We start from the raw sequence: 24,095 nt of genomic DNA, 5'->3' as shown, positions 1-24,095 counted from the left end.
CATGCTGTTCTGATTACTGTAGCTTTGTAGTATGTTTTGAAATCAGGGTTTGTGACGCCTCCAGCTTTGTTCTTCTTTCTCAGGATTGCTTTAGCAATTCGGGGTCTTTTGTTGCCCCATATGAATTTTAGGATTCTTTGTTCAATTTCTGTAAAGAATGTCATTGGGATTCTGATTGGGATAGCATTGAAACTGTAGATTGCTTTAGGTAGTATGGACGTTTTAACTATGTTTATTCTTCCAATCCATGTGCATGGAATGTCTTTCCATCTCTTTATGTCATCATCAATTTCTTTCAGGAAAGTCTTGTAGTTTTTGTTGTCTAGGTCTTTCATTTCCTTGGTTAAATTTACCCCAAGGTATTTATTCTTTTTATTGCGATTGTGAATGGGATTGAGTTCCTGAGTTCCTTTTCTGTTAGTTCGTTGTTAGAGTATAGAAATGCTACTGATTTATGTATGTTGATTTTATACCCTGCAACTTTGCTGTAGCTGTTGATTATTTCTAACATTTAGCCGAATCTTTTAACAAGGAAATTGATTTACCATGCTCCTCTCTGAGGACTCTCACAGCAGCATTTCTTTTTTATAAAATACCATCTACTTATTTACATATTATTTACATTGCAAATCTGAGTTTGAGAAGCTTAGGATATTTGGTGGTGGTGATAGAAGTGCTTTGTTTGAACTGTTATTAAACCTGGCCGATCAATTCATTAGGAAAATATTTAATTAGTATGTGCTTACAGTCCAAACCTAAGGGACACAGTGGTGAATGACAGAGAATGCCCCTGCCATCAAGGATTCTGTGCTCTTTTCCACTGACTTTATGGAAAACTTTAGGATAAAGATAAGGGGAATACAAGTGTCAGAAGTTTTCCAAGCCATTTGGATCAGCATCACATAGCCAGGAACCTAAATATGCCATAGTTGTAGCCAGCATGATGGTTGCTATAAACTCAAAGCTAGATTCCTAATGTTCTAACTATATGGCTGCAATAAGAAAGGGAACTTTGCCTTTCTTTTCTGGGGGGGTGAGGAAGATTGGCCCTGAGCTAACATCTGTGCCAATCTTCCTCTATTTTTTGTTTGTGGGATGCTGCCACAGCATAACTTGATGAGCTGTGTGTAGGTTCACGCCCAGGATCCGAACCTGAGAACCTTGGGCCACTGAAGCAGAGCGTGCAAACTTAACCACTAGGCCACCAGGCCAGTCCTGAAATTTGCTATTTTTATAGTCCATTTATAGCTGACAATATGCTTAGACTCACTCTTACTTCTCATTAATTTGAAAAGCATTTGTTGTGCACCTATTATGTAATGATAGGCACCAGAGACCCAAAGCTGAAAAAATCAGACACAGTTCTTGTCTTCAGGAAGCACAGGTATAGCTGGGGAAAAGAAGCTAATCCAGTAATTAAAAGTGTGATGAGGGCTGTGTGTGTCCGTGTGGTGGAGGCACCTGATGGGGGATATACTCTGGTTTGAGGGAAGAGGGAGTGGGAGAAATCTTTTTGAGAAAGTGATGATGTTTCAGTTGCAGCCCAGAAGATGGGCAGAAATGAACTGGGTAGAAGGAGCAGAAAGGTGGAGAAAGAAGGAGAGGGCTCCAGGCAGAACAAAGAGGGTATGAGGGTGTCTAAGGCAAGATGGAGCTCGGAGGGACGAAAGTCCACTGTGCCTGGAGCTCAGCACAAGAGGGGTCAAGGTGAAGCTGGAGAGCAGGCTGGGGCCAGGCAATGCACGGCCGTGTGGGCAGCAAAGATTGTGTACCTTATCCTGATAGCAATGGGAAGCCACTGACGAGATTTAAGGAAGTAAGTGAGATCATTAAATTTGCATTTTATAACTAACGGTGGCTGCCGTGGAGAATGGATCTAGTGTTCAGAGACCAGTCAGGAGACTGTTGTATTCCAGGTGGAAGATGATTGTCTAGATGGGAGACATGGTGGTGAAATGGAAAGAAGTGGATCTGAGTGAGAGCTGCTCTGGCTTTGGAACAGCAGGAAGTAGGTCTGGAGAAATTGTAAAGAAGAGCCCCCAGATTCTGGCTTGAACAGCTGGGTGAGTGGGAACAGCGCCATTCACTGAGAGGAAAACACTGAGAGAGGAAGTGAGAGAGAAAGAGGTGTCAAAAGAGCCCTTTTCCTTATTTATCATCTCAAGTACCTGTAAGCTAGGTATTACTTGGGAGGTTTTAAAAGGGATGAAAGTAAGACTCAGAAATATTAACTCACTTGAGGTCACAAGGAGTAAGGGGTTGTGATTTGAACTTTTCTTTTGACACCAAGTCTCACGCCTCTTTCTACTATGTCACATCTTGGTTAATCTTGATATCAATTGCTTGAATTAGTCTCCTAGGGCTGCTGTAACAGATTACCAGGAACTTGGTGGCTTAAAACAAGAGAAATTTATTCTCTCACAATTCTAGAGGCCAGAAGTCCAAAATTAAGTTGTCAGCAGGACTGGGCTCCCTCCAAAGGCTCAGTGGAGAGTTCTTCCTTACGTCTTCTGGGTTCTGGCAACTTCAAGCGTTCCTTGGCTTGTGGCTGCATCACTCCAATATCCGCCTCCATCTTCACATGGGCTTCTCCTCTCTTCCATGTCTTCTCTTCCCTCTTACAAGGACACTTGTTATTGGATTTAGGAACTACCTGGGGAATCCTGGATGATCTCACCTCAAGATTTTAACTTAGGGGCCAGCCCTATGGCTGAGTGGGTAAGTTTGCATGCTCCAGCTATGGTGGCCTGGGGTTTGCTGGTTGAGGTCCTGGGCACAGACCTACACACCACTCATCAGGGCATGCTGTGGCAGCATCCGACACAGAAAAATTGGAATGACCTACAACTAGGATATAAAACTATGCACTGGGGCTTTGGGGAGAAAAGAAAGAGGAAGATTGGCAACAGACGTTAGCTCAGGGTCAATCTTCCTCACCAAAAAAAGAAAAGCAACATGCCAATTTTAACTTGATTATATCTGCAAAGACCTTTTTTCTAAATAAGGTCACATTCATAGATTCCTGGGGTTAGAACATGGCTGTATGTTTTTGGGGGGCATCATTCAACCCAATATACCTACACAATCACTAATCTATTTTCTGCCTCTATAGATTTGCCTATTATAGACATTTCACTTCTAGGGTTTTGACCCAAGAATTTGGGTGGATGATAGTGCTGCTTACCTAGGGCTGGACTGAGGATCAGTGTTCTAGAATCATGAGTCCTTTGCCTATGTAACATTTGAGATGCATATTGGACATCCAAATGGAGATGTCAAGCAAGCAGCTAGATACATGAGTCTGGACATGTTAGTCTGGAGATGGAGAGTTGGAAGTTATTGGCACATAGATGGCATTCATAGCTATGGGGCAGAACAAGGTCACTTAGGGTGAAAGTGTCGGTAGAAAGAGAAGTAGGCTGAGGAGCAATCCCTGGAACACGCCAGGGTCAAGAGCAACCTTTAAAGAAGACTTAGAAGAACGAACAGCCAATGAGACAGTAGGAAAACCAGGAGAGTGTTTTCCCGGATGTCAAATAAAGAGCACTCCTAGAACGAGGGAGAAGTTCATTATCTCACATACCTTTGAGATCCGGAGGAAAACCAGAACAGATAAGTGAACATTGGGTTTGGCAACATTGACCTTATTAATTGTCAGATAGAAGCAGTTCTGGTGGAGTGGTGGGGGTGGAGGCCTAATCGAATGGGTTAAAGAGTAAATGAGAAGTGAGGAAGTGGAGACGCTGACCATGAACACCCCTTCTGGAAGTTTTGCCCTGAAGTGAAACAGAAAAATGGGTTTATAGCTGTAGGTGAATGTGTGTTCCAGAGAAGCTTTGTTTTAAAGACAAAAGATGAGGGAAGATGCTTTTATGCTTGTGGGAAGCATCCAATAGGGAGCACTTCAAGATGCAAGAGACTAGGGGTTAATTCTAAGAGTGATCTTCCTGAGCAGGCAAGATCCAAAGAATGTGCCTCTGACGAGAGCAGGAACCCTACATCTGTTGTAAAGGGAGAGAAGGCCCAGGGCTGGGTGCAGGTAAAGAAGGTTGTAATTTTCTCCAGCCAAGTGCTCCTGCTCAGGAGCTGGTGTGGATATTTGGCCAAGATCTGAGTTTAGCAAGAGTGAAATTTTGTCGAATTAGTAGGATGGAGAGAGATGGGGGCAAGCAGGTTAGTGTTTCAGAGGGAGAGATTCTAAGGCCATGGGGTTTAAGCTGGGTTCAAAGGGAAGGGAGGACACGAGAGGACTGACGGATAATGAAAAAGTGGTAGAATCAATGGTTTAGAGGTCCTGATAGGGTCAAACGACTGTAGTGGGGAAGAGTAAGAATAAGTGGTCTAGGAAGGTAGGAAGCGATGGCCAGCGAGGAGAGTGCTTTAATTGAATTTTAAGGTGTGGATATTATTTGCGATAACCAGGCTTTTGATTTTGAGACACCTTGAAACTTATGCAAAGACGAGGTGGCAGTGATGCAGCATCTCTCAGCTCTAAGGTCAACATGTCTGACCCTGAACTTGGCTAGGGCTTTGAAGGGGAAAAGCTTGAACTTTGGAGTCACAGAAACCAGAGGTTTGAATCCTGCCCATCAATTATCAGCTGTGTGACCTTGGGAAAGATACTTAACCTTCTGTACCTCCAGTTTCTCATCTAAGAAATGAGGATTAAAAATAGTTCCAGCCTGATAGAGTTATTAATGAAGATAAAGTGAGGTGGTCTATATTAAAGGTTTAGCACAGTACCTGGACCATGATAAGCAGTCAATAAAGGTGAGCTATAATCATCTTTGTTACTATTACTATCTATAAACTGGAGATAACAAAAGCTACTTTGCAAGGCTAAGAGGATTAAATGGGATGAAGTATGCAAAGTACTTAGCCTAGTGTCTTCCATGTGGTGAATACTAAATACAGTCACCCTCTTTATCCATGGGTTCTGCATCCATGGATTCAACCAATCACAGATCCTGTGCTATGTTTACCATCCGTGGTTGGTTGAATCCACAGACGCAGAACCGCAGATATGGATGCTGACTAAGGGACTTGAGCATCTGTGGATTTTGCTATCCTCTGGGGATCCTGGGACCAATCCCTAGTGGATACTGAGGGACAACTGTAATTAGCTATTATTATAATTTGATCAGCAGACCAAATCATTTAACTTTATAGCAACTGGGAAGTGATGGAGGCAGAAATAACCTAAGTTAAGTTTCGCTTACATTCATGAAATAAACTAGATTAAGTTTTGCTTACTCGCTTAAATGGTTTTGTCTGCTTGGGGAATTTTCAGGCAGTCTCCATTTTATTTTAACAATATGCCACATTTTCTTTATCCATTCCTCTGTTAATGAAAACCTAGGTTGTTTCCATATATTGACTATTGCGAATAATGCTGCAAGGAACATGGAGTGCAGCTATTTCTTTAAGATACTGATTTCCTCTGGATATATACTCAGAAGTAGAATTGCTAGATCATATGGTAGTTCTATTTTTAATTTTTTGAGGAGTCTCCATACTATTTTCCATAATGGCCATACCAATTTACACTCCCACCAACAGTGTACAAGAGTTCCTTTTTCCCCACACCCTCACCAACACTTGTTATCTCTTGTCATTTTGGAACTCAGCATCCTAACAGGTGTGAGCTGACAGCTCATTGTGGTTTTGATTTGCATTTTCCTGATGATGTGTGATGTTGAGCATCTTTTCATGCACCTGTTGGCCATCTGCAGGTCTTCTTTGGAAAAATGTCTCTTCAGGTTCTTTGCCCCCTCTTTAATCCAGGTATTTGTTTTTTGAGTTGTAAGAATTCTTTACATTTTTTGGATATTAACCCTTTATCAGATGTTTGGTTTGCAAATACTTTCTTGAATTCCATAGGTTCCTTTTTCATTTGGTTGGTTATTTCCTATTGCTGTCCAGAAGCTTTTTAGTTGGATCTAGTCCCAATTTTTTTTTTTAATTTTATTTTCCCTTTTTCTCCCCAAAGCCCCCCAGTACACAGTTGTATATTCTTAGTTGTTGGTACTTCTAGTTGTGGTATGCGGGATGCTGCCTCAGTGTGGCTTGATGAACGGTGCCATGTCCATGCCCAGGATCCGAACCAGCGAAACCCTGGGGCACCGAAGCAGAGCACGCAAACTCAACCACTCAGCCACTGGGCCAGTCCCTGTTGCCTGTGCTTTTGGTGTTATATCCAAAAAATAATTACCAAGACCAATGCCATGGAACTTACCCCTGTTTTTGACTAGGAATTTTACGATTTTGGGTTTTACATTTCAGTCTTTAATCCATTTTGAGTTGATATTTGTGTACAGTGTAAGATAAAGGTCCAATTTCGTTCTTTTGCATGTGGATATCCAGTTTCCCCAACACTGCCTTTCCCCCTTGTGTATTCTTGGTGCCCTTGTCAAATAGTTAACTGTTTACGTGTGAGCTTATTTCTGGGCTCTCTATCCTGTCCTGATTTAAGTGTCTGTTTTTATGTCAGTACCATACTGTTTTGCTTATTACAGCTTTGTAATATAGTTTGAAATCAGGAAGTATGATGTTTCCAGCTTTCTTCTTCTTGCTCAAGATTGCTTTGGCTATTCAGGGTGTTTTGCGGTTCCATATAAATTTCAGGGTTGTTTTCTCTATTTCTGTACAGCAAAGGAAACAATTAACTAAATGAAAAGATAACCTACAGAATGCAATAAAGTGTTTGCAAACCGTATATCTCTGATAAGCAGTTAATATCCAAAATATATAAGAAACTCTTACAACTCAATAGTGAAAAACAAATAACCAGATTAAAAAATGGGCAAAGGACCTGAAGAGACATTTTTCCAAAGAATACCTACAAATGGCCAACAGGTATATGAAAGATGCCATTGGAATTTTGATAGGGATTGCACTGACTCTGTAGATAGCTTTGGGAGATGTTGGCATTTTAGCAATATTAATTCTTCCAATCCATTTATTTGTGTCTTTCACAGTTTCTTTCATCAACGTCTTGTAGTTTTCATTATATAGATCTTTTACCTCCTTAGTTAATTTATCCTCGGTACTTTACTGTTCACGATGCTATTGTAAATGAGATTGCTTTCTTAATTTCTTTTTTTGATAGTTCGTAGTTAGTGTATAGAAATGCAAAACTGATTTTTGTATATTGCTTTCGTATCTTGCAACTTTACTGAATTTGTTTACTAGTTCTAACAGATTTTTGGTGGAGTTGAGTCTTTAGGGTTTTCTAAATATAAGATCATGTCATCCGCAAACACAGTATTCCTTTCTGATTTGGATGCCTTTTATTTCTTTTCCTTGCCTAACTGCTCTAAGACTTCCAGTACTAAGTTGAACAGAAGTGGTGAGAGCAGGCACCCTTGTTTCTGATCTTAAAGGAAAAGCTTTTAGCTTTTCACCATTGAGTATGATATTAGCTGTGGGCTTGTCATACACGGCCTTTATTATGTTGTGGTACCTTCCTTCTATACCTAATTTGTTGAGACCTTTTATCACGAAAGGATGTTGAATTTGTCAAATGCTTTTTCCATGTTTACTGAGATTATCCTATGTTTTTGATCCTTCATTATGTTAACGTGGCATATCACATTTATTGATTTGCATATATTGAGCCATCCTTGCATCCCAGAGATAAATCTTACCTGATCATGGTATGATCCTTTCAATGTGCTGTTAAATTTGGTTTGCTAGTATTTGTTGAGGATTTTTGCATCTATGTTCATCAGGGATATTGGCCTAGCAGTTTTCTTTCCTCATAGTGTCCTTATCTTTCTTTGGTATGAGTTTAATGCTGGCCTAGTAAAATGAGTTTGGAAGTGTTCTCTCATATTTTTTTTAATAAGAAGTCCCCAGCTCTGTATGATTCCAAAGCTAATGCTCTTGGCAACTGCTTAACACAGCAGTTGATAACAATAATAGTAATAGAAAGAATCTATAATTTACTGACTGTACATGATGTATTCCAGACATTCTACAAAACTATTCATGTACATTATCTCATTTAAGTATACAAACAGCTTTGGGAGGTAGGTACCATTATTGTCGGAATTTTGCCAAGAAGGAAATTAAGGCTCAAAGAGGTTAACTGGTTCAAGGATATGCAGCTGGTAAGGGGCAGTGGCAAGATTTTAGCCCAGGTTAATCTGACTCCATGTTCTTAACCTTTATTTACATGGTAAATAAAAAATTGGGTTACAGCTTCTCAATTTTCATAGGACTTTTCAGTCCCCTCACCTTCTATCTTTTCCTTAATGATCATATAGTATTTTCTTATCTTGCTGAGACCTGGGGCAAGGTTAGCTGGTCATATTATGATGACAGTTTGATCCCTAGGATTATTGAGACTTTCAAATGAGACTATATCATAAAATGAGACTATATCATAAAATCAAATATTGATTGGCAGAATGGTGGTTAGCAAGGGGTGGGAGGAGAGGAATAGGGGAGTATTTCACCGGGTATAAAGTTATAGTTGTACAATATGAGTAAATTTCAGAGATCTGACGTACAGCATAGTGTCTGTAGTTAACGACAAGGCATTGTGCACTTAATATTTGTTAAGAAGGTAGATCTCGTGTTAAGCGTTTTTACCAACAAAACAAAACAAAAATAAAGGGACACAAAGGAACTTTTGGTAGTGATGGATACATTTATTACCTTGATATTGGTGTTGGTAATATGAGTGTATACATAAGTCCAAACTTACCAATTGATATACGTTAACTGTACAGTTTTTTGAAAACCAATTATACCTCAATAAAGCAGAAAAAACATTGACAGGCTACTTAATTTAAAAATTCAACAAATATATTGAGTGTATATATGTACAGGGTACTATGCTAGCTGCTAAAGGGATAAAAAGATGAATTAGACAGGGAAGCTTCCTTCAAGGTGCTTCTGAGTGAGGCAGCCAGGGTACTAGAACACAAGGAGAAGGTTCAGAAAGAGTGATGAGGAGGTTCAGAAAAACAGCTGATATCTTCCTAGAAAGTATCTCTAAGAGCCACCTCAGGAATGAGAAGGCATTTGGGCTGGGCCCTGAAGAAGGGGAAAGACTGCACATGTAGAGAAAATGAGGGTGAAGGTGCTGCAAGCAGAGGTGACAATATGAACACAGGCATGGACAGTGGAAGTCTTGGAGAGTACTAAGGAGTCGTGTTTGGCTCAAGAAAGGGAGAGTAATAAGAGATGCGGCTGAAAAGTCAGTTTCTAATAAGATCTGGAAGTCCATCAGTTAACAAGGGAAGCTATTGGAAATATAATTTAGAGGCAGGGAGAGGTAAGTTAGGCCATAATGACAGTCAACAAATCCTGATGGCTTAGAGTCTGTCAGAACCAGCCAGGATGGAAAGGAGGAAACAGAAATGAAAACATTTAATGAGTAGAATGTATAGCATTTGGCAAGGACACATTAGAAGTGAAAGAGGAGATCAAAGATGGTCCGAACATTTAGTTTGAGTTTGGAAGGTTTACAAAGGAAATATAGGAAGAGGAATGGATGTCAGGGGTAAGATGATATTTTGGGGACAGTTTAAGAAATAATAGCCAGGGGCTGGCCCCGTGGCCGAGTGGTTAAGTCCGTGCACTCCTCAGTGGTCGAGGGTTTCGCTGGTTCGGATCCTTGGTGTGGACATGACACCGCTCGCTAGGCCACGCTGAGGCGGTGGCCCACATGCCACAACTAGAAGGACCCACAACTAAAAATATACAACTAGGTACTGGGGGGATTTGGGGAGGAAAAGAAGGGAAAAAAAATGAGAGAGATTGGCAACAGTTGTTAGCTCAGGTGCCAATCTTTAAAAAAAAAAAGAAAAGAAATAATAGCCAGAACCATTTTAATAATTAAAGCATGAAAAGATGTTCTAAATCCTAAAACTGTGCATAAATGTACTGGACACATGGATTATGCAAACATTGCTCATTAAAACACAAATCACATTCAGTACACCTTTCATCTAGTGAAACTAATAGACTAGCTATTAAAGACATTAACTAAACATTTGATTAACAAAATTTGGCTGTCTTTTGGAATTCATCTCCCACTCACCTCAGCTTTTCTTCTCAACCCATTATAATCTGATCTCAGCTCCCAGCACTTAACTGAAATTGCATGGCAAAGGTCATCAGTGATTTCCTCAGTGCAAACCCAAAGAGCATATAAAAATTATTTTTATCAAGGTTGTACTTAGTGATAAAAGTCAAATTGTTCTACAAAGTATGTAATAAAAAAAAAAAGCAGTTCCCAACCTTGCATCTCCCTATTTTCAATTTTCATTTCAGAAAGGCAACTATTTTCAACTTTTTTAGAAGTTTCTCCTGGATATATAATAGGATTATGCCTATTATTTCTTCATTGCTTGGTTTTTTTACTGTGTTGGATATCTTCCATTTTTCCCCTGGATCTACCATCTACCCATCTCCTTGCTTTCTGTTCGGATAAACTCACCTGTATGGACCACCACCACGGGTTTATGAAGGGGTCCTCTGTCTTCTAGGTGAGTTTGTTGTTCTCCAGCTGGGAGAACCTGGAAGAGAGATGAGAGAGAAAAGACAGTGAGATGAGAATCTTTATTCCCCTGACTCCCTCCTTGACCATCTCCTCTAGCTGGCTGTGTCCTCAACTGGAGGTCACTGCTTTTCTCAAGGAGGCCTGCTCTATCTGACTCTCATTCTAGACTGTGGTCACCATGCACTGAACTTACCCCTTTAACAGTGCAATTGCTACTGAGCCCTGGGTTACTGTACTCTCTCTTGTGGCTCCCCTTACACCCACACCTTTGTAAACAGTCCCTTTGGAAATAAACCCTCCTCAAATTATCCTATTTAGAGTGTACTACCATCTGTGCCCCGTTGTGGCCCTGAGTGGTATGCTTACTATGACAGATAAGGTTTTACTTTCTTACTCCCATTTCCTCGGCCCACTACACATATACATATAAACACACACACACACATTTCTTGTCATGAACTGAAAGTTTGTGTCCCCACCCCCCAAATTCATATGTTGAAGCTCTAACTCCCAATGTGATAGTATTTGGAGATGTGAGTTCGGGGACATGATTAGGGTTAGATGAGGTCACGAGGGTGGGGCCTTATAAGAAGGGTCCTTATAAGAAGAGACGCCAGAATGCTTTCCTTCTCTCTCTCCACACTTGCACAAAGAGGTTATACAAGCACACAGTGAGATGATGGCTGCCTACAAGCCAAGAGAAGAGGCCTCCAAATGAAATCTACCTTGCTGACACCTTCATCTTCAGTCTCTAGAACTGTGAGAAATAAATTCCTATCGTTTAGGCCACATAGTCTACAGTATTTTGTTATGGCAGCCTGAGCTGACAAAGATACTTCCCCTCCGCCATCTGCCCAGTTTAGATACATTTAATTTTTGGTTAAATCAATATTCTGAATTATTATAATCCTGTAAATACTGTTTACCTGTGACATTTTAATTTATTATGATTTTTCCCTAATATAATTTTTATTTACGAGTTAATAATTGCCTCAGTCTTTATTTGTTTAGTTTTCTTGCAACCTATCACTAATCCATTCCCAAACTCTCCCAAAGAAATTTGTCCCCTTTCAAGATATTCAAATATATCAGAAAACCTAATTAAGTCCACCTCTTTGTTAGAGACACGCCTCTGAAAACCTTCCGTTGCCTTGCTCCCACGTAGACTCGTTGCTCTCTAGACCTGCCATCCTGCGACTTCCTATTTCCTGGATCTTCTGGTTTATTCCTTCCATTTGACGGAGCACATCTTCCAGTTTCTTCCTGATGCGATGTATGGGACATACATATTCTGAGCCTTCAAGGTCTGAAAATCTACCCTCATGCTAGATTGCTGAATACAGAATTCTGGATTGGAAATAATATTCCTCAGAATTTTGAAGTTATTTCTCCATTGTCTTCTGGCTTCTAGCATTGCTGCTGAGATATCTGAGCCCATTGTGAAAGGAAATTTATTTTTACTGAACGTCCCTTGACAACCATTGAATTTGATGCTGAAATCTTTTAGGATCTTTTCTTGGTCCTTAGTGATCTGATGACAGCAAAGCACGACAATAGGCTTTAAACGGGGTCTCATTTCATCTAGAGTTCTGAGCCCTCAATGAACTCTCTCAGTCTGGGAACAAATGACCTTCACTTTGGGGGACTTTCCTTCAGACATTTCTTTGATGATTTTCTTCCTTACATTTTCAAAACTGTATTATCTTCTTTGACTCTCTTGCACCCCCGAACCTGATTCTCTAATCTTGTCATTTATCTTCTATTTTATATTTGTTATATTATCTATTGTCTACTTTTAAAGAAATTTTTCTCAATGTTATCTTCCAATCTTTTTGCTACATTTTTCATTTTGACTATCATGTTTGAATTTCAAGAAATGTCTTTTATTTTCTGGATGTTTCTACTTTTATAGACTCTTATTTTTTCCATAGATGCGGTATCTTGCCTTCTTTTGCAAAGACATTCATGTTACGCATTTTCAAAAGTTTTATTTTGTTCCCTATGTCCTCAGAGATCCTTTCTCTTTTTTTTTTAATGTTGGCTATTTTGGTTCTTTCTATCTTGAAGGCTTTCTTCAACTGACTAGTGATTTTAGGCTCTTGGCTCATATTTTGTACTTAAGAGAGAGACAACAAAAAGCTGTTTGGAAATGCTGTGATTAGCAGAGCTGGTTAATGGGTGGTTTCATTGCAGGGGGGTCTGGCTAAGCTCTTTTACTGGCTGCTCAGAGAAGAATCCTCCAAGAGTATGGCTACCAGTGATGGTGAAGCAGAGCAAAAGAGCGACGGGGATCCATGAGTCAGTCTGTGGCATTCACTTCATCCTTTTGTTTTTGGTATGCCCTCTTTGCCCTCAGGTATTCCTGGTGCCCCCAAGCCTACTGTCTCTCTACTAGTAAGCTTCTAGACTTCTTCTGGGGCAAGGAAGTGGCAATCTCCCAGCTGCATGGGACGTAGGAGGGGATCTGGGTTTATAAGTGCTCCTTTAAAATTTTTCACCTAGGGGGCTGGCCCCGTGGCCGAGTGGTTAAGTTTGTGCGCTCCGCCGCAAGCGGCCCAGTGTTTCGTTGGTTCGAATCCTGGGCGTGGACATGGCACTGCTCGTCAGACCACGCTGAGGCAGCGTCCCACATGCCACAACTAGAAGGACCCACAATGAAGAATATACAACTATGTACTGGGGGGCTTTGGGGAGAAAAAGGAAAAAATAAAATCTTTAAAAAAAAAAATTTTCACCTAGATCTTCTGTTTCAAGCTCAATTATATCTCCACCTTCAGAGGTACTTGGGACCTCCAATTCCTGTACTTTCTTGAGGCTGTTGCTCAGATTAACCTTCTTCTAGGGTGTTTCATTCCAGCTCAGTTTTCACCTTTCGCTGCCCCACCAGGTTAGTTACCACTCTTCCATTTGCTTTCTATCATGTATTACTGTGTTTCTGTCGTCTCTTCTCCCATTAACTCTGTGCTTGCAAGGCTATATCTTTTTTAACCCATTACCTTCATTTTAGTGCACTTATAAACAATTCAAACAACAGAGACAAGAGCAAAGGGGAAAGTTAAAAAAAAAAACTAATATCCCAAGAATAATAATGATCAGTATTACAACAGGTAGACACAGTTCTGGCATCTCCAGTGATACGAACAGAGAGAAAGACAATGAACACCACAGTCCTCTGGTTTTCCTCCTACCCCGCTAGCTCTTCTGCCTCTGATGGGGAAAGGGACCTGAGAGGTTAGAACCCTAAGTCAGGAACTTGATGGATGAGAAGTGCAATCAGGGAACTGCAAACATGTGGGCAGAAGAAATGATTAAAGGTCCCACAAAGGAAAGCAACAATTTCAAGAATTTTAAAGTGGATTGTAATAGCTGGGTGTACGAGGTATCATAAGAGGTAGAGACAGCAAACAGCTTTGTGCCCTGCCAGCAACAGGGATGCCAGGAACTCTGCATGATGTAACCTACCGTGGACTGTTGATTCAGCAGCAATTTTTTTATGAGGATGAAGCTGATTGTTAACTGAGGCATGATGTTTGTCATCTTTAAAGGTGCAGAGCAGGCTAGGCCAAACCCATGCCAAGTTTGCCTTCTGGGTCCTCCTTCTCCCCCTCTTCCATTCCCGGAAGAGCCTCCGACCTGCTGGCACTACCTCTTCAGTACCCTCATATTTCCTCAGAAACTTCCTCCGGCCACCCACATCTAGACCTGTCATATTTCTCAGGAGCTCCACACATGGACCCCAAACCTCCCCCGTCTCCATCTCCTCTATGTATTCTTATCAGGCGATTTAAGTGTTCAGAGAAAGGGAGTAGATGCAGAATGCAGTTAATACACATTAATGTGTATTAAATGACAGGTAGCTCGGTAGATATCTCTTAAATTAGGGTTCAAAGCCATAATCCTAGAGGTTTGAGGTGTCCCTGGGAATTTGGATAATAATAGCTAATAGTTATTGAGCACTTACCATGTTCCAAGTGTGTTTGAAATGCTTGACATGTATTAACTCATTTAGTTTCACTAAAACCCTATTAAGCAGATACCCTTTACCTCCATTTAACAGATGAGCAAACTTAGCAACATGCCCTTATCCCCATCAAACAGCTGAGCAGCCCTGGAAAGGCTGAGTTATTAGCTCAAGGTTATACAGCTAGCAAATGGTAGAGTGAGGACTCAAACCCAGGCAGGCTGGCCCCAGAACTAATGATCACAATGCTGTCATCTGGGGCTTGATTGGGACTGGACAGTCCAAGATGGCCTCATGCATGTGACTGGTAGTTAGCTGGGGCTATTGGCTGTTGCCTCCTCCTCGACGTGGCCTTTCTAGCAGGATATTCCAGACTTCTTTATATGGCAGCTGAATTCCAACAGGGCAAACATCATGCCCAAAATTACCTTGAGGCAATGGCACCCTCCAAGTATACCAACAGAGAGGTTGTACCGTAGCTCACAGAAGAGACAGGCTTTATAGACCAAATTAAAATACTTGAATCCCATTGCTTATGTGGCAGCTTTAAAACATGTTCCCAAATTCTTTGGCATTGCTCTCATTGAGAGGCAGGGGTCTATATCCCCTTCTCCTGAATCTAGGCTGGCTTTAGTGGCTTGCGGGTAGCTAGTAGAATACATTGGAAGTGATGCTGCATGACTTCTTAGGATAAGTCAGAAAAGGCCATGACCCTTGTTCTTTTCAGACACCTGCTCTGAGGGAAGCCAGCTGCCATGTGAGAAGTCTGCCATGCTGGAGGGGTTGCATGAAGGTGCTCTGGTTCACAGCCCCAGCTGAGCTCCCAGTCAGCGAACAGCCAGCATCAACTGTCAGCCACATGAGTGTGCCATCTTGGATGTCCAGCCCAGATAATCCTTCAAATGACAGTGGCTGCAGTTGACACTTGATAAGAGATGCCAACAAAGAACTGCCCAGGCAAGCCCTTCCCGAATTTCTAAGCCACAAAATCATGAGCTGGCTATTCAAGACACTAAGTTTGGCATAATGTGTTCACTCAAAGAGCTGCACCAGTAACCCAAACAATTTATCAACTAATTTAGAACAGAGTGAGAAGCAAGAGGAAAGAGATAGGGTAGATATACAAGCTTAGGATAGGGTACAAGCAGGGTTGAGGGCCCAAAGCACCTAAATTTTGTTTTATGCAATGTTCATACATCCTATACCTCTCTGCTGTGCCAGTCTTCTCCACAGATGGTGTGGTTTTAAGGACCAGAGTAGAGAATAAGCAAGAGGGATTGACAAGATTGAAGGTCTTGGAACCAACATTCATTTGTTTTGTGTCTGGTCATAACTGTAGCTGGCCATTAGCTGGCTGAGTAGCTAGGAGTTTATCTGTTTTTCTTGTGCAGAGATAACATGAGGCCATGATGGGGCTAGTAGGTGGCCAATTTAGGCATGAAACAGTCATCAGTCTAGAGGTAGTACGATCCATGCCATATTAATATTTAAAGTTCACTTGGTCTACCTCTTTCTATCTAGCCCTTTCATTTGTTCCCTCCTTTTAATCTATGTTCAACATACATCCACTTATTCTAGGTGCAACATGTCTCATAAGCAAATCGTGTCTACGGTTTAGTTTTTCCTATTTTCTATAGCAGAATGGAATATTCATAAATCATACAGCAAACATATTACAAGCCCCAACGAGCAAGCACTTATCAGATCAGGTTTGTGATCTCCCATTTATTGGCTAAAGCAAGTCATATAGCCAAGCCCATAGTCAACATAGTCAAGGTCTACACAAGGGAGTGGATACCATAAGGCATGATACATTGGGACCACTATTGTAATAAACTACCACTAATACCTAACTAGGAAAAGGTTGACCCAGTTATCACACTTTCAACAATCTGTTTCTGGAGCTCACACACAAAACTGGTGTCCTACAGACTCTTGGGAATGGGTTCTTACTGAGGAACTCTTCCAAACCTCACTTCCCAGGCCTCACCCCCAGCCCAACGAGTCAGAATCTCTTGAGGGTAAAGGATAGCGTGGGGAGGGTGGTGGTAATCCCAAGAACTTGAGACTGAAATAACTCTGCAGAGGATCCCAACACACACTGGGGGTGTAAAGCATTTCAAAGACAAGAAAGACACAGTCTCTACACTCAAAGAACTTGTATTTCCCACAAAGTGCATTCTTAACTGTCATTATTACACTAGAGGGCATTGCTTTGAAATTGAAAAACAAAAAATTACTTTCCACGTTTCTTTAAGTTAGAGCAGTGGCTCTCAAACTTTTGTGTGCATCACTATTAAGTGGCGAGCTTGTTAAAACACAGACGACTGGGCCCAACGCCCAGTTTCTGATTCAGGAGGTCTTGGGTGGAGCACACCAATTTGCATGTCTAACACGCTCTGCTGTCCAGGGAACTATACTTTGAGAACCACTGAGACAGTGCAGCAGGAGGATTTAGTGATAACATTCCTCCTTTGATTCACATTTATATTTTGCACTTACATGTTTATAGCACATCCACTACACACAAGGTCTTGGGCTGGGTGCAGCAGCGGATATAAGGATAGGATTTGGATCTTGATTACACTTGAGCAGATTTATTCTCTAAGTGGATCTATTCTCTAAGACAGGAAGCCTTAGTGTCATTAGATAGGTTCAGATAAAGCCGAGATCTCCTCTCTTACGAAGAGATAAAAGTAAAGCTTGGAGTAAGAGACCCTTTGAACTGGGCCTTGAAAGATGCCTAGGACCTGGACATGCGGAAATAGTGGAGAATCGCAGAATTCTTTCTGCCTTGGCATAGAGAAAAAAAAAACCAACCTTGACAAACACCCCTAAAAGGGCTGTGACATTCTTGCCTCCCGCTTCAGCATTAACAATCTGCAAGCTGCTGGCATCAGAAAGTGGAAGGGTATTCTCGGTGTCAGGGTCTCAGTCTCAAATCCTTCTGAGGAAGGGGTAGAACCGGCCTCGCCCTCTCTTTGGAGCTCCCAAACGGGGTGCCTCAGAAACCCGAGCGTCTGGCCGAGGCCACGGTGGGCGGCAACTTGGTAAAAGGCGCGGCTTGGGCGCTTCAATCCCCAAAAACCAGAGCAGGGAGCTGCGACCCCGCGAGGTTCCGAGCGGTAGCGAGGCTCTCCGGAGCGGCCTGGCTGGTCTCCTCCTGGTCCGTACCGGGCAAGGGGGGCCGCACGCTGGGGCATCATTCAGAATGAGCCCCAGATTTAGGCATGGCGCTAGGGTGGGCCGGGTGGCAGCTGCACGACTCGGCCGGGAGAGGGGCCCAAAGTTCTGCGTCCCTACTCTCCTCGCTGGAAAGGTAGGGAACGCCGGCACGAGCATGGGCCTCCTCCCTCCACCTTCGCTCACCGGAGGGGGTGGGGACGCGTGTGCACGCTCCTTCCTCGGGAGGGACCGCGGTCCGCGAGCCTGAGGACTGCGCCTGCGCGTCCCCGCCCCCGCCCCGCCTTCCCCGTTCGCCCCGCCCCGTTACCCCTTATATCGCCGCTAGGGGTAGCGGCGGCAGCTGCGGCCTGAGAGCGCGGCTGCTTTGAGGGCGAGGGTGCTGTGCCGAGAGGGGACGAGGGCAGGCAAGAGGGTGGGAAAGCCGGCGGGAGAGGAGGGCGGCGCCGGAGGAGGGCGGCGCGTGGCTGACTCATCCCTCTGGAAGACCAGACTGACAGACACCAGCCCTCGCCGAACCCGCCCGCCCGCGGCGTTCCTCCTCAGCCAGCAGGCGCCCGCCCGCACCGCCCGCCCTCTCCGGGAGCTCTCCGGGCCCGGCCGCCTCACAGAAAGTTTTCGTCGGCGGAGCGGCCGCGGGCCTTTTGGAAGGGAAGGGGACGGAAGAGGAGGCGACGGCCGCGCGGGCCCGGGGAGTGCATGGTGCCCGGCGCCTCGGCTGCCTGTCAGGAGGACATCGGGGCGGGGTCGGGCTGAGCCCAGCTCCTGCTGCTTCCCCCGGCCTCGCCGGCCATTGCCTTCCCGGACGGCTGCGGGGGTCCCCGCTCCTCAGCCCGCCATGTCCCGGCTGCTGCCGCTGCTGAGGAGCCGGACCGCGCGCAGCCTGAGGCCGGGCCCGGCAGCCGCGCCCCGCCCGCCCTCCTGGTGCCGCCGCGGGCGGGGGCTGCTGGCGCTCGCGGCGCCCGGCGGCCCCCGGGGGCTGGGCACGCACCCCAAGAAGGAGCCCATGGAGGCGCTGAACACGGCGCAGGGCGCGCGCGACTTCATCTACAGCCTGCACTCCACCGAGAGGAGCTGCCTGCTCAAGGAGCTGCACCGCTTCGAGTCCATCGCCATCGCCCAAGGTAAGGGGGCGGCTGGGGGCGAGCCCGGGCCCGGCGCCCGCCCCTCCCCCCCGGGAGCCCTCCTGCCCCGCGCCTGGGCCGTCCGAGGCGGGGAACTTTGCGCCTCCCCAGTGTCCCCGGGGCAGGTAGGACAGGCGCGGCGCGTGCCAGGCCGCCGGGGCCAGCGCTTGGCAGCTTCCTCCCCGGCTGCAGAAGCCCAGATTGCCAACCGATCGTGTTTTGCTTTTGTTTGGGTTTGCCGGGCACCTCCCCTCCCCGGGCCTCCTGTCCCCGAGCCGGGGCTGCGATCTCGCGGCCGTGCAGCCAGGCAGGTGCCTCCTCCGAAAGTGCAGGGAGGCGGGGAGAAACTTTCTTGAGGGGTTGTGCAACGGGCATGTCTGGGCGTCCAGGAGAAGGGAGCTCGCTTCCTAAGTCAGAGATGCTCTCAGCTGCTTGCGTGCGCGCGGACCTGGTGGTTTTAATTTAAGGAAACCTTTTCCTGGGAAATGGAAAGGATGGACCAAACCGGTCACTGATACAGATACAGACTTGCGAGCCCGTAGAGGTTCGGGGCTGCACGAGTTCAACTGCAGCGTTTGTTGTTTCCCCCGGAGGTTGAAAGAATGCTAAATCAGAAGGGGTTTTTCTGGGATTCTGTGGCTCTACAGGAAAAAGCAGAGTGCTGCTCGAAAGTAATTTGGGACGGTGAAAGCAAAGCTATTTTTAAGTTAACATGTTAAAATAGGATATTTTTAAAACGGGTGCAGAATGCTGGCAGGTCAGAATTGGAGTCTGGGAGAAAAAGCTAGAACAGAAAATCAAAGGGCCGAAAGGAGCAAATGGTTAAATGATTCAGTCTGAACGTATTTTGCCAGACAAAATACATTGCTGCTATTTTATATTACGTTCTGATGTCTTTGAAAGTTTCTTTTTTTTATGTCTGTTCCCTCGCCTCCCCAAGTCGGTAGGTACAGAAACATTCCATAGATTCCTTAGGTTTAGAGCAGGTTGATTTGGAACGTGGCATTTGGTTTGCCAGAGGCGCTTAAAGGGGTTCTTTGGCCTGTGTATAGGGATGCAGGAAATTATCTGCCTCATCTAAGCGTGACTTATCCATTACTCCTTCTGCAGAAACTTTTTATTAGTTGTGTCTTTTAACTGCCTTCTTTCTCAGTTCGGGGAATTGTGGACCAATTTATGGTATTGGGAGATTCCAGACTGTCTACCCACAAGGCTTTTACAGGAAAAATGTAACATCGCAATCAATTCAGTTGTTAAGTGTGTAATCATGATGTTAGAGGAAGTCATAATTAAAATACTGGTGTATTTGTAAGCTATGTGTGCACTCAGTGTGCAGTTTTAAAATACTCAATTCTGAAAATGTACTCCTTGGAGAACAATATAGACAGTCATATGCTGGAGCGTTAATTTGAGGAATCTTTGTCCATGGGCGAGACTGTTTGAACACACTTTTGGCCTTTTCTAAGTCCTTTCTTGGAAATTCTGCATTAATGTTGTTACAAGTTTGGAGAGCCCTGTTAATATGATTTAATGACAGTTCTTGCAAAGCATGTGCTGCGATACAACTGGGTAAACTTTACCTTCTACTTTCTTGCGTTAGCACATGCCACACGTATTGCACTATAGGGTTGCTACATTTTCCAATGAAGATAATATTTTTAAATTTAACATGGTTTTGGATATTCTGGAAAGGACCTATAAAGTTCAGTAGTGGACATCAATTAGCATCAGTTAATCTTAATAAGTATGTAAGATAAATGAGAGAGAAGTTAGTAATTTAAGTTGTCAATGTTCAAGATAAACAGGCAAGGCTATAGGAAGCAATGTGGTAGTCAAATGCTTATCTCCTGTTTATAAGCTAAAGAACTTCAAAATTTACAGCAACATTTTCACCACTGTTGATGACTCAATTATTGCCTTTTGACTCAGATGACAGTTGATGATGTTGCTTTAATTTTTAGTACAGTCTTAGTATTCCCTATTGTTTTCAATATCAGTACATACAGTTCCTATGGCGATAACTGGAATCGTCACTAGTAAACTACTTTATTTGTTGATCATTGAAGGCAAAGAGGATTTTACTATGTTGAGAATGCATACAGCTCATTCCAACGCTGAAATTAACATTTTTCCCAATCAAACAAATGAAAAACTCCCATGTTTTTCCCACGTACTAAATGTGTGTGTCCTAAGTACACTATCTAATGAAATGAATTCTCTTGAAAGGGCTGTTTCTTATTATAGGAAATCTTATGTGTTCTTGGAAAGGGTGCTTGTATGAGCTAATGAAGTGTTTTGGATTTGGTGTAGAAACATTACAGGAAAAAAATCATCCAGGCTTTGGTATGGTCGTGGAATCCACTGCTGAAATTTGATACATTTGCCCTTATCAGTAGGCATTTGATATAGTCTGTGATGGGATAAAGCTTTACAATCATTTTGTAATAGATAAGGCAGACTTTGTGGGATGTCTTATTGTAGTTAAATAGGATATTGTGATTTTTAAATTACAAACTGATTTCCTCCTCAGTTTTAAAAAAGTTGATGTGATCGACTTATCTGTTCAACCTGTTCTCTCTTCTTCCAGAAACAGTCCATATTCTTCTGATAGTACATTGTTGGTTCATTGTTTTTCCAAGTAGGACTGGCAAGCTGACATTATTAACAGTTTCCTTTTAATTTTCACCGAGATTTTTAAAACAAATTTGTCTCCCAATTTTTACAGTTAGTATTTCTAATTATTATTATTGTTATTATTTTGAGGAAGATTAGCCCTGAGCTAACATCTGCCGCCAGTCCTCCTCTTTTTGCTGAGGAAGACTGGCCCTGAGCTAACATCCATGCCCATCTTCCTCTACTTTACATGTGGGATGCCTACCACAGCGTGGCTTGACAAGCGGTACATAGGTCCACACACGGGATCCGAACCGGCGAACCCCGAGCTGCTTGAACTTGTGAACTTAACTGCTGCGCCACTGGGCTGGCCCCCTAAAAAGCTAATATTAAAGTGGATACCTAGAATACTTAAAAACAAATAAGATTTTCCATGGAGTTCTGGTCCACTAGGGATCTTGGACTCTTGACAAGAGTATCCCCATTTTTCTCTGCCCATTGATCAGCATTATGAGAAAGTGGCGATTCTGTTAATATATGAGCCTCTGGGATGAATTGGAGATATCTTGGCTTTTGCTCAAAGAGAATAAGGAAGAGGGCAATAGAAACATGTCATACTTCAAATTAAGATACATGAATAAAGGTGTTTCACTGCCTTTAAGAGGAATAAGGGAAGTGTAGCCCCAACTACACCCAGCAAGAGGAGAAGAACCAGAATGAACATATGAAGTGTGAATTGAGTCAGGAGGAGTGAGAGGTAGATAATAAGCTGAGAGCTTCTGTATCTTGGGCCTAGATAAGTTAAATGAAGCTTTGCTACGATCAGTTATTTTACCAATATGGAAAGAACCTAATTATAGCAGTATATTCCAACAAGCTTAATTCTGAATCCTTTAGAGTTACTGGGCATATTGGAGAAGCCCTATTACTAGGAATTACTGCCAGCAGAAAACAGATAATGCAAATAGGATTTATTTTCTTCCATTATAATATGGATATATGCTATTTAATACTTTTTAATTATCACTTACATATAACTTGATGTCCACAGTTATGTGTGACTTAAAACAATAACTATTCCATTACATCTCATGATTTTGTGGATGGGTCAGGAATATAGGAAGGGCTCGGCTGGCTGATTTGTCTGTTTCATGTGGTATCTATGGAGCTCACTCCATAAACGGCTGGCAAATGAGCTGGTCACAGGGTCCAAGATGGCTTCACTCACCCGTCTGGCACTTTGTTGGAGATGGCTAGAAGGGGTGGGCTCCCCTGGAGCTGTTGCCCAGAGTAGATGTCTGTAACCTCATTACCATGACAGACTTAAAATGGTTGTGAAACTTAGATGATGGATCTGGACTCCCAGAGAAAATGTTCCAACAGGGCTACGTAGAAGCTGTAAGACTTTGTCTTAGTTTCCTATTGCTGGTGTAACAAATCACCACAAATTTAGTGGCTTAAAGCAGCACAAATTTATTCTCTTAGTGTTCTGGAGGTCTGAAGTCCAAAATAAGACTTAAGGGGCTAAAATAAAAGTGTCAGCAAGACTCTTTTTTTTCCAGGGGAGAATCTGGTCCTTGTCTCTTCCAGCTTTTGGCACTCTCTGGTTCCTGGTCATATCACTCTAATTTCTGCTTTGGTTGTCGCATCATCTTCTCCTTCACTGACCTTTTTGCCTCTCTAGTATAAGGACCCTCCTGATTACATTTAGGACCCACCTGGATAATCCAGGATAATCTTACTCTCTTAAATTCCTTAACTTAGTCACACCTGCAAAATCTGTGCCATATAAGGGAATATATTCACAGGTTGGAGGATTAGGATGTGGACATATTTGGGGGATATTATTCAACCTACCAAAATTTGTTAAAGCTAGCCTTGGAAGTCCCAGAATGTTCTTTCTGCTGCATATTGGTCAAACAAGTCACTAAGGCCAGTCTAGATTCAGGGGAAGGGAAATTAGTAGGAAGTATTCCATATGCATGACCCTAACTAATAGTTGTAGTTTATTCCTTTATATCACTAGGCTTTTAAGAAGTTAATAATTTCTGTTGGGAATCTTGTATTACGTCTTTCTCTATTAATGCACACCATTAGCAAATTAGGTTTTTTGTTCGTTTGTCTTAAGGCTTTTGAAAATTCCTTCTTTTACTGAGTGCCAGTGTAGTGATTCCTTTATCTATTGAGATGTCTAGGACTCTTTCCTCTATATCAGTTTTCTCATTCTGGGCAACATTGACATTTTGGGCTGCATAATTCTTTGTCATGGGGGCTGTCCTCCACACAGGATATTTAGCAACATCCCTGTCCTCTACCCACTAGCGGCCAGTAGCACCCTCCCACCCTCCTCACCCCCACTGTGTCAACTAAAACTGTCTCTAGACATTGCCACATGTTCCCTGGAGAAGACGTTGGGTGGGGGGAAGGGGAGGAGGGTAGCAAAATCACCCTGCTGGAGGGCCATTGCTTTATATGAGTGCTATAGGCTGTATCTTCTTCAGTCCTTGGGCTTGTCTCTCCTCTTTTCCTGTCATCCATTGACACTTGCAAGTATCAGTGTATTCTCTTTGCTTCTAGCTCATTTGCTTTATTTTACATTTGTTTGTCTCTGTATAGGGCCAGCGGAGTGACTCTATTAGATTCCTCACCTTATTATCAAATAAATGAACTTTGTGGTAACTGTTGTCCTTGATTGTGACGT

The 24,095-nt window shown here is 43.1% G+C and overlaps 2 protein-coding genes across 7 annotated transcripts in view; one reads left to right on the top strand and one right to left on the bottom strand.

Annotated features, from left to right (window-relative positions):
• Positions 1-17,914, bottom strand: part of TRMT12 (tRNA methyltransferase 12 homolog) — a 50,622-nt gene extending 32,708 nt beyond the window's left edge. For 2 of the 3 annotated variants that reach the window (XM_044743754.2, XM_070481564.1), the window contains exons 1-2: positions 17,295-17,880; positions 10,451-10,529 (exon numbers count right to left, since the gene is read on the bottom strand). The gene's annotated coding sequence lies outside the window, so the exon portion shown is untranslated. Of the gene's footprint in view, positions 1-10,450; positions 10,530-17,294 lie in introns of all 3 variants that reach the window. The other variant, XR_011493333.1, reaches the window with a different exon arrangement.
• Positions 17,915-17,991: 77 nt separating this feature from the next.
• TMEM65 (transmembrane protein 65) overlaps positions 17,992-24,095 on the top strand; it is a 49,116-nt gene continuing 43,012 nt past the window's right edge. For 3 of the 4 annotated variants that reach the window (XM_014867860.3, XM_070481583.1, XM_070481584.1), the window contains exon 1: positions 18,362-18,781. In XM_014867860.3, the coding sequence (XP_014723346.2) occupies positions 18,496-18,781 (286 nt within the window). In that variant the 5' untranslated portion in view covers positions 18,362-18,495. Of the gene's footprint in view, positions 18,782-24,095 lie in introns of all 4 variants that reach the window. The other variant, XM_070481586.1, reaches the window with a different exon arrangement.

The sequence above is a fragment of the Equus asinus genome, chromosome 12, assembly GCF_041296235.1.
Source record: "Equus asinus isolate D_3611 breed Donkey chromosome 12, EquAss-T2T_v2, whole genome shotgun sequence".
Lineage (NCBI taxonomy): Eukaryota > Metazoa > Chordata > Mammalia > Perissodactyla > Equidae > Equus > Equus asinus.
The sequence above is the reverse complement of the archived record's forward strand: the minus strand, read 5'-3'. Positions and strand labels throughout refer to the sequence as shown.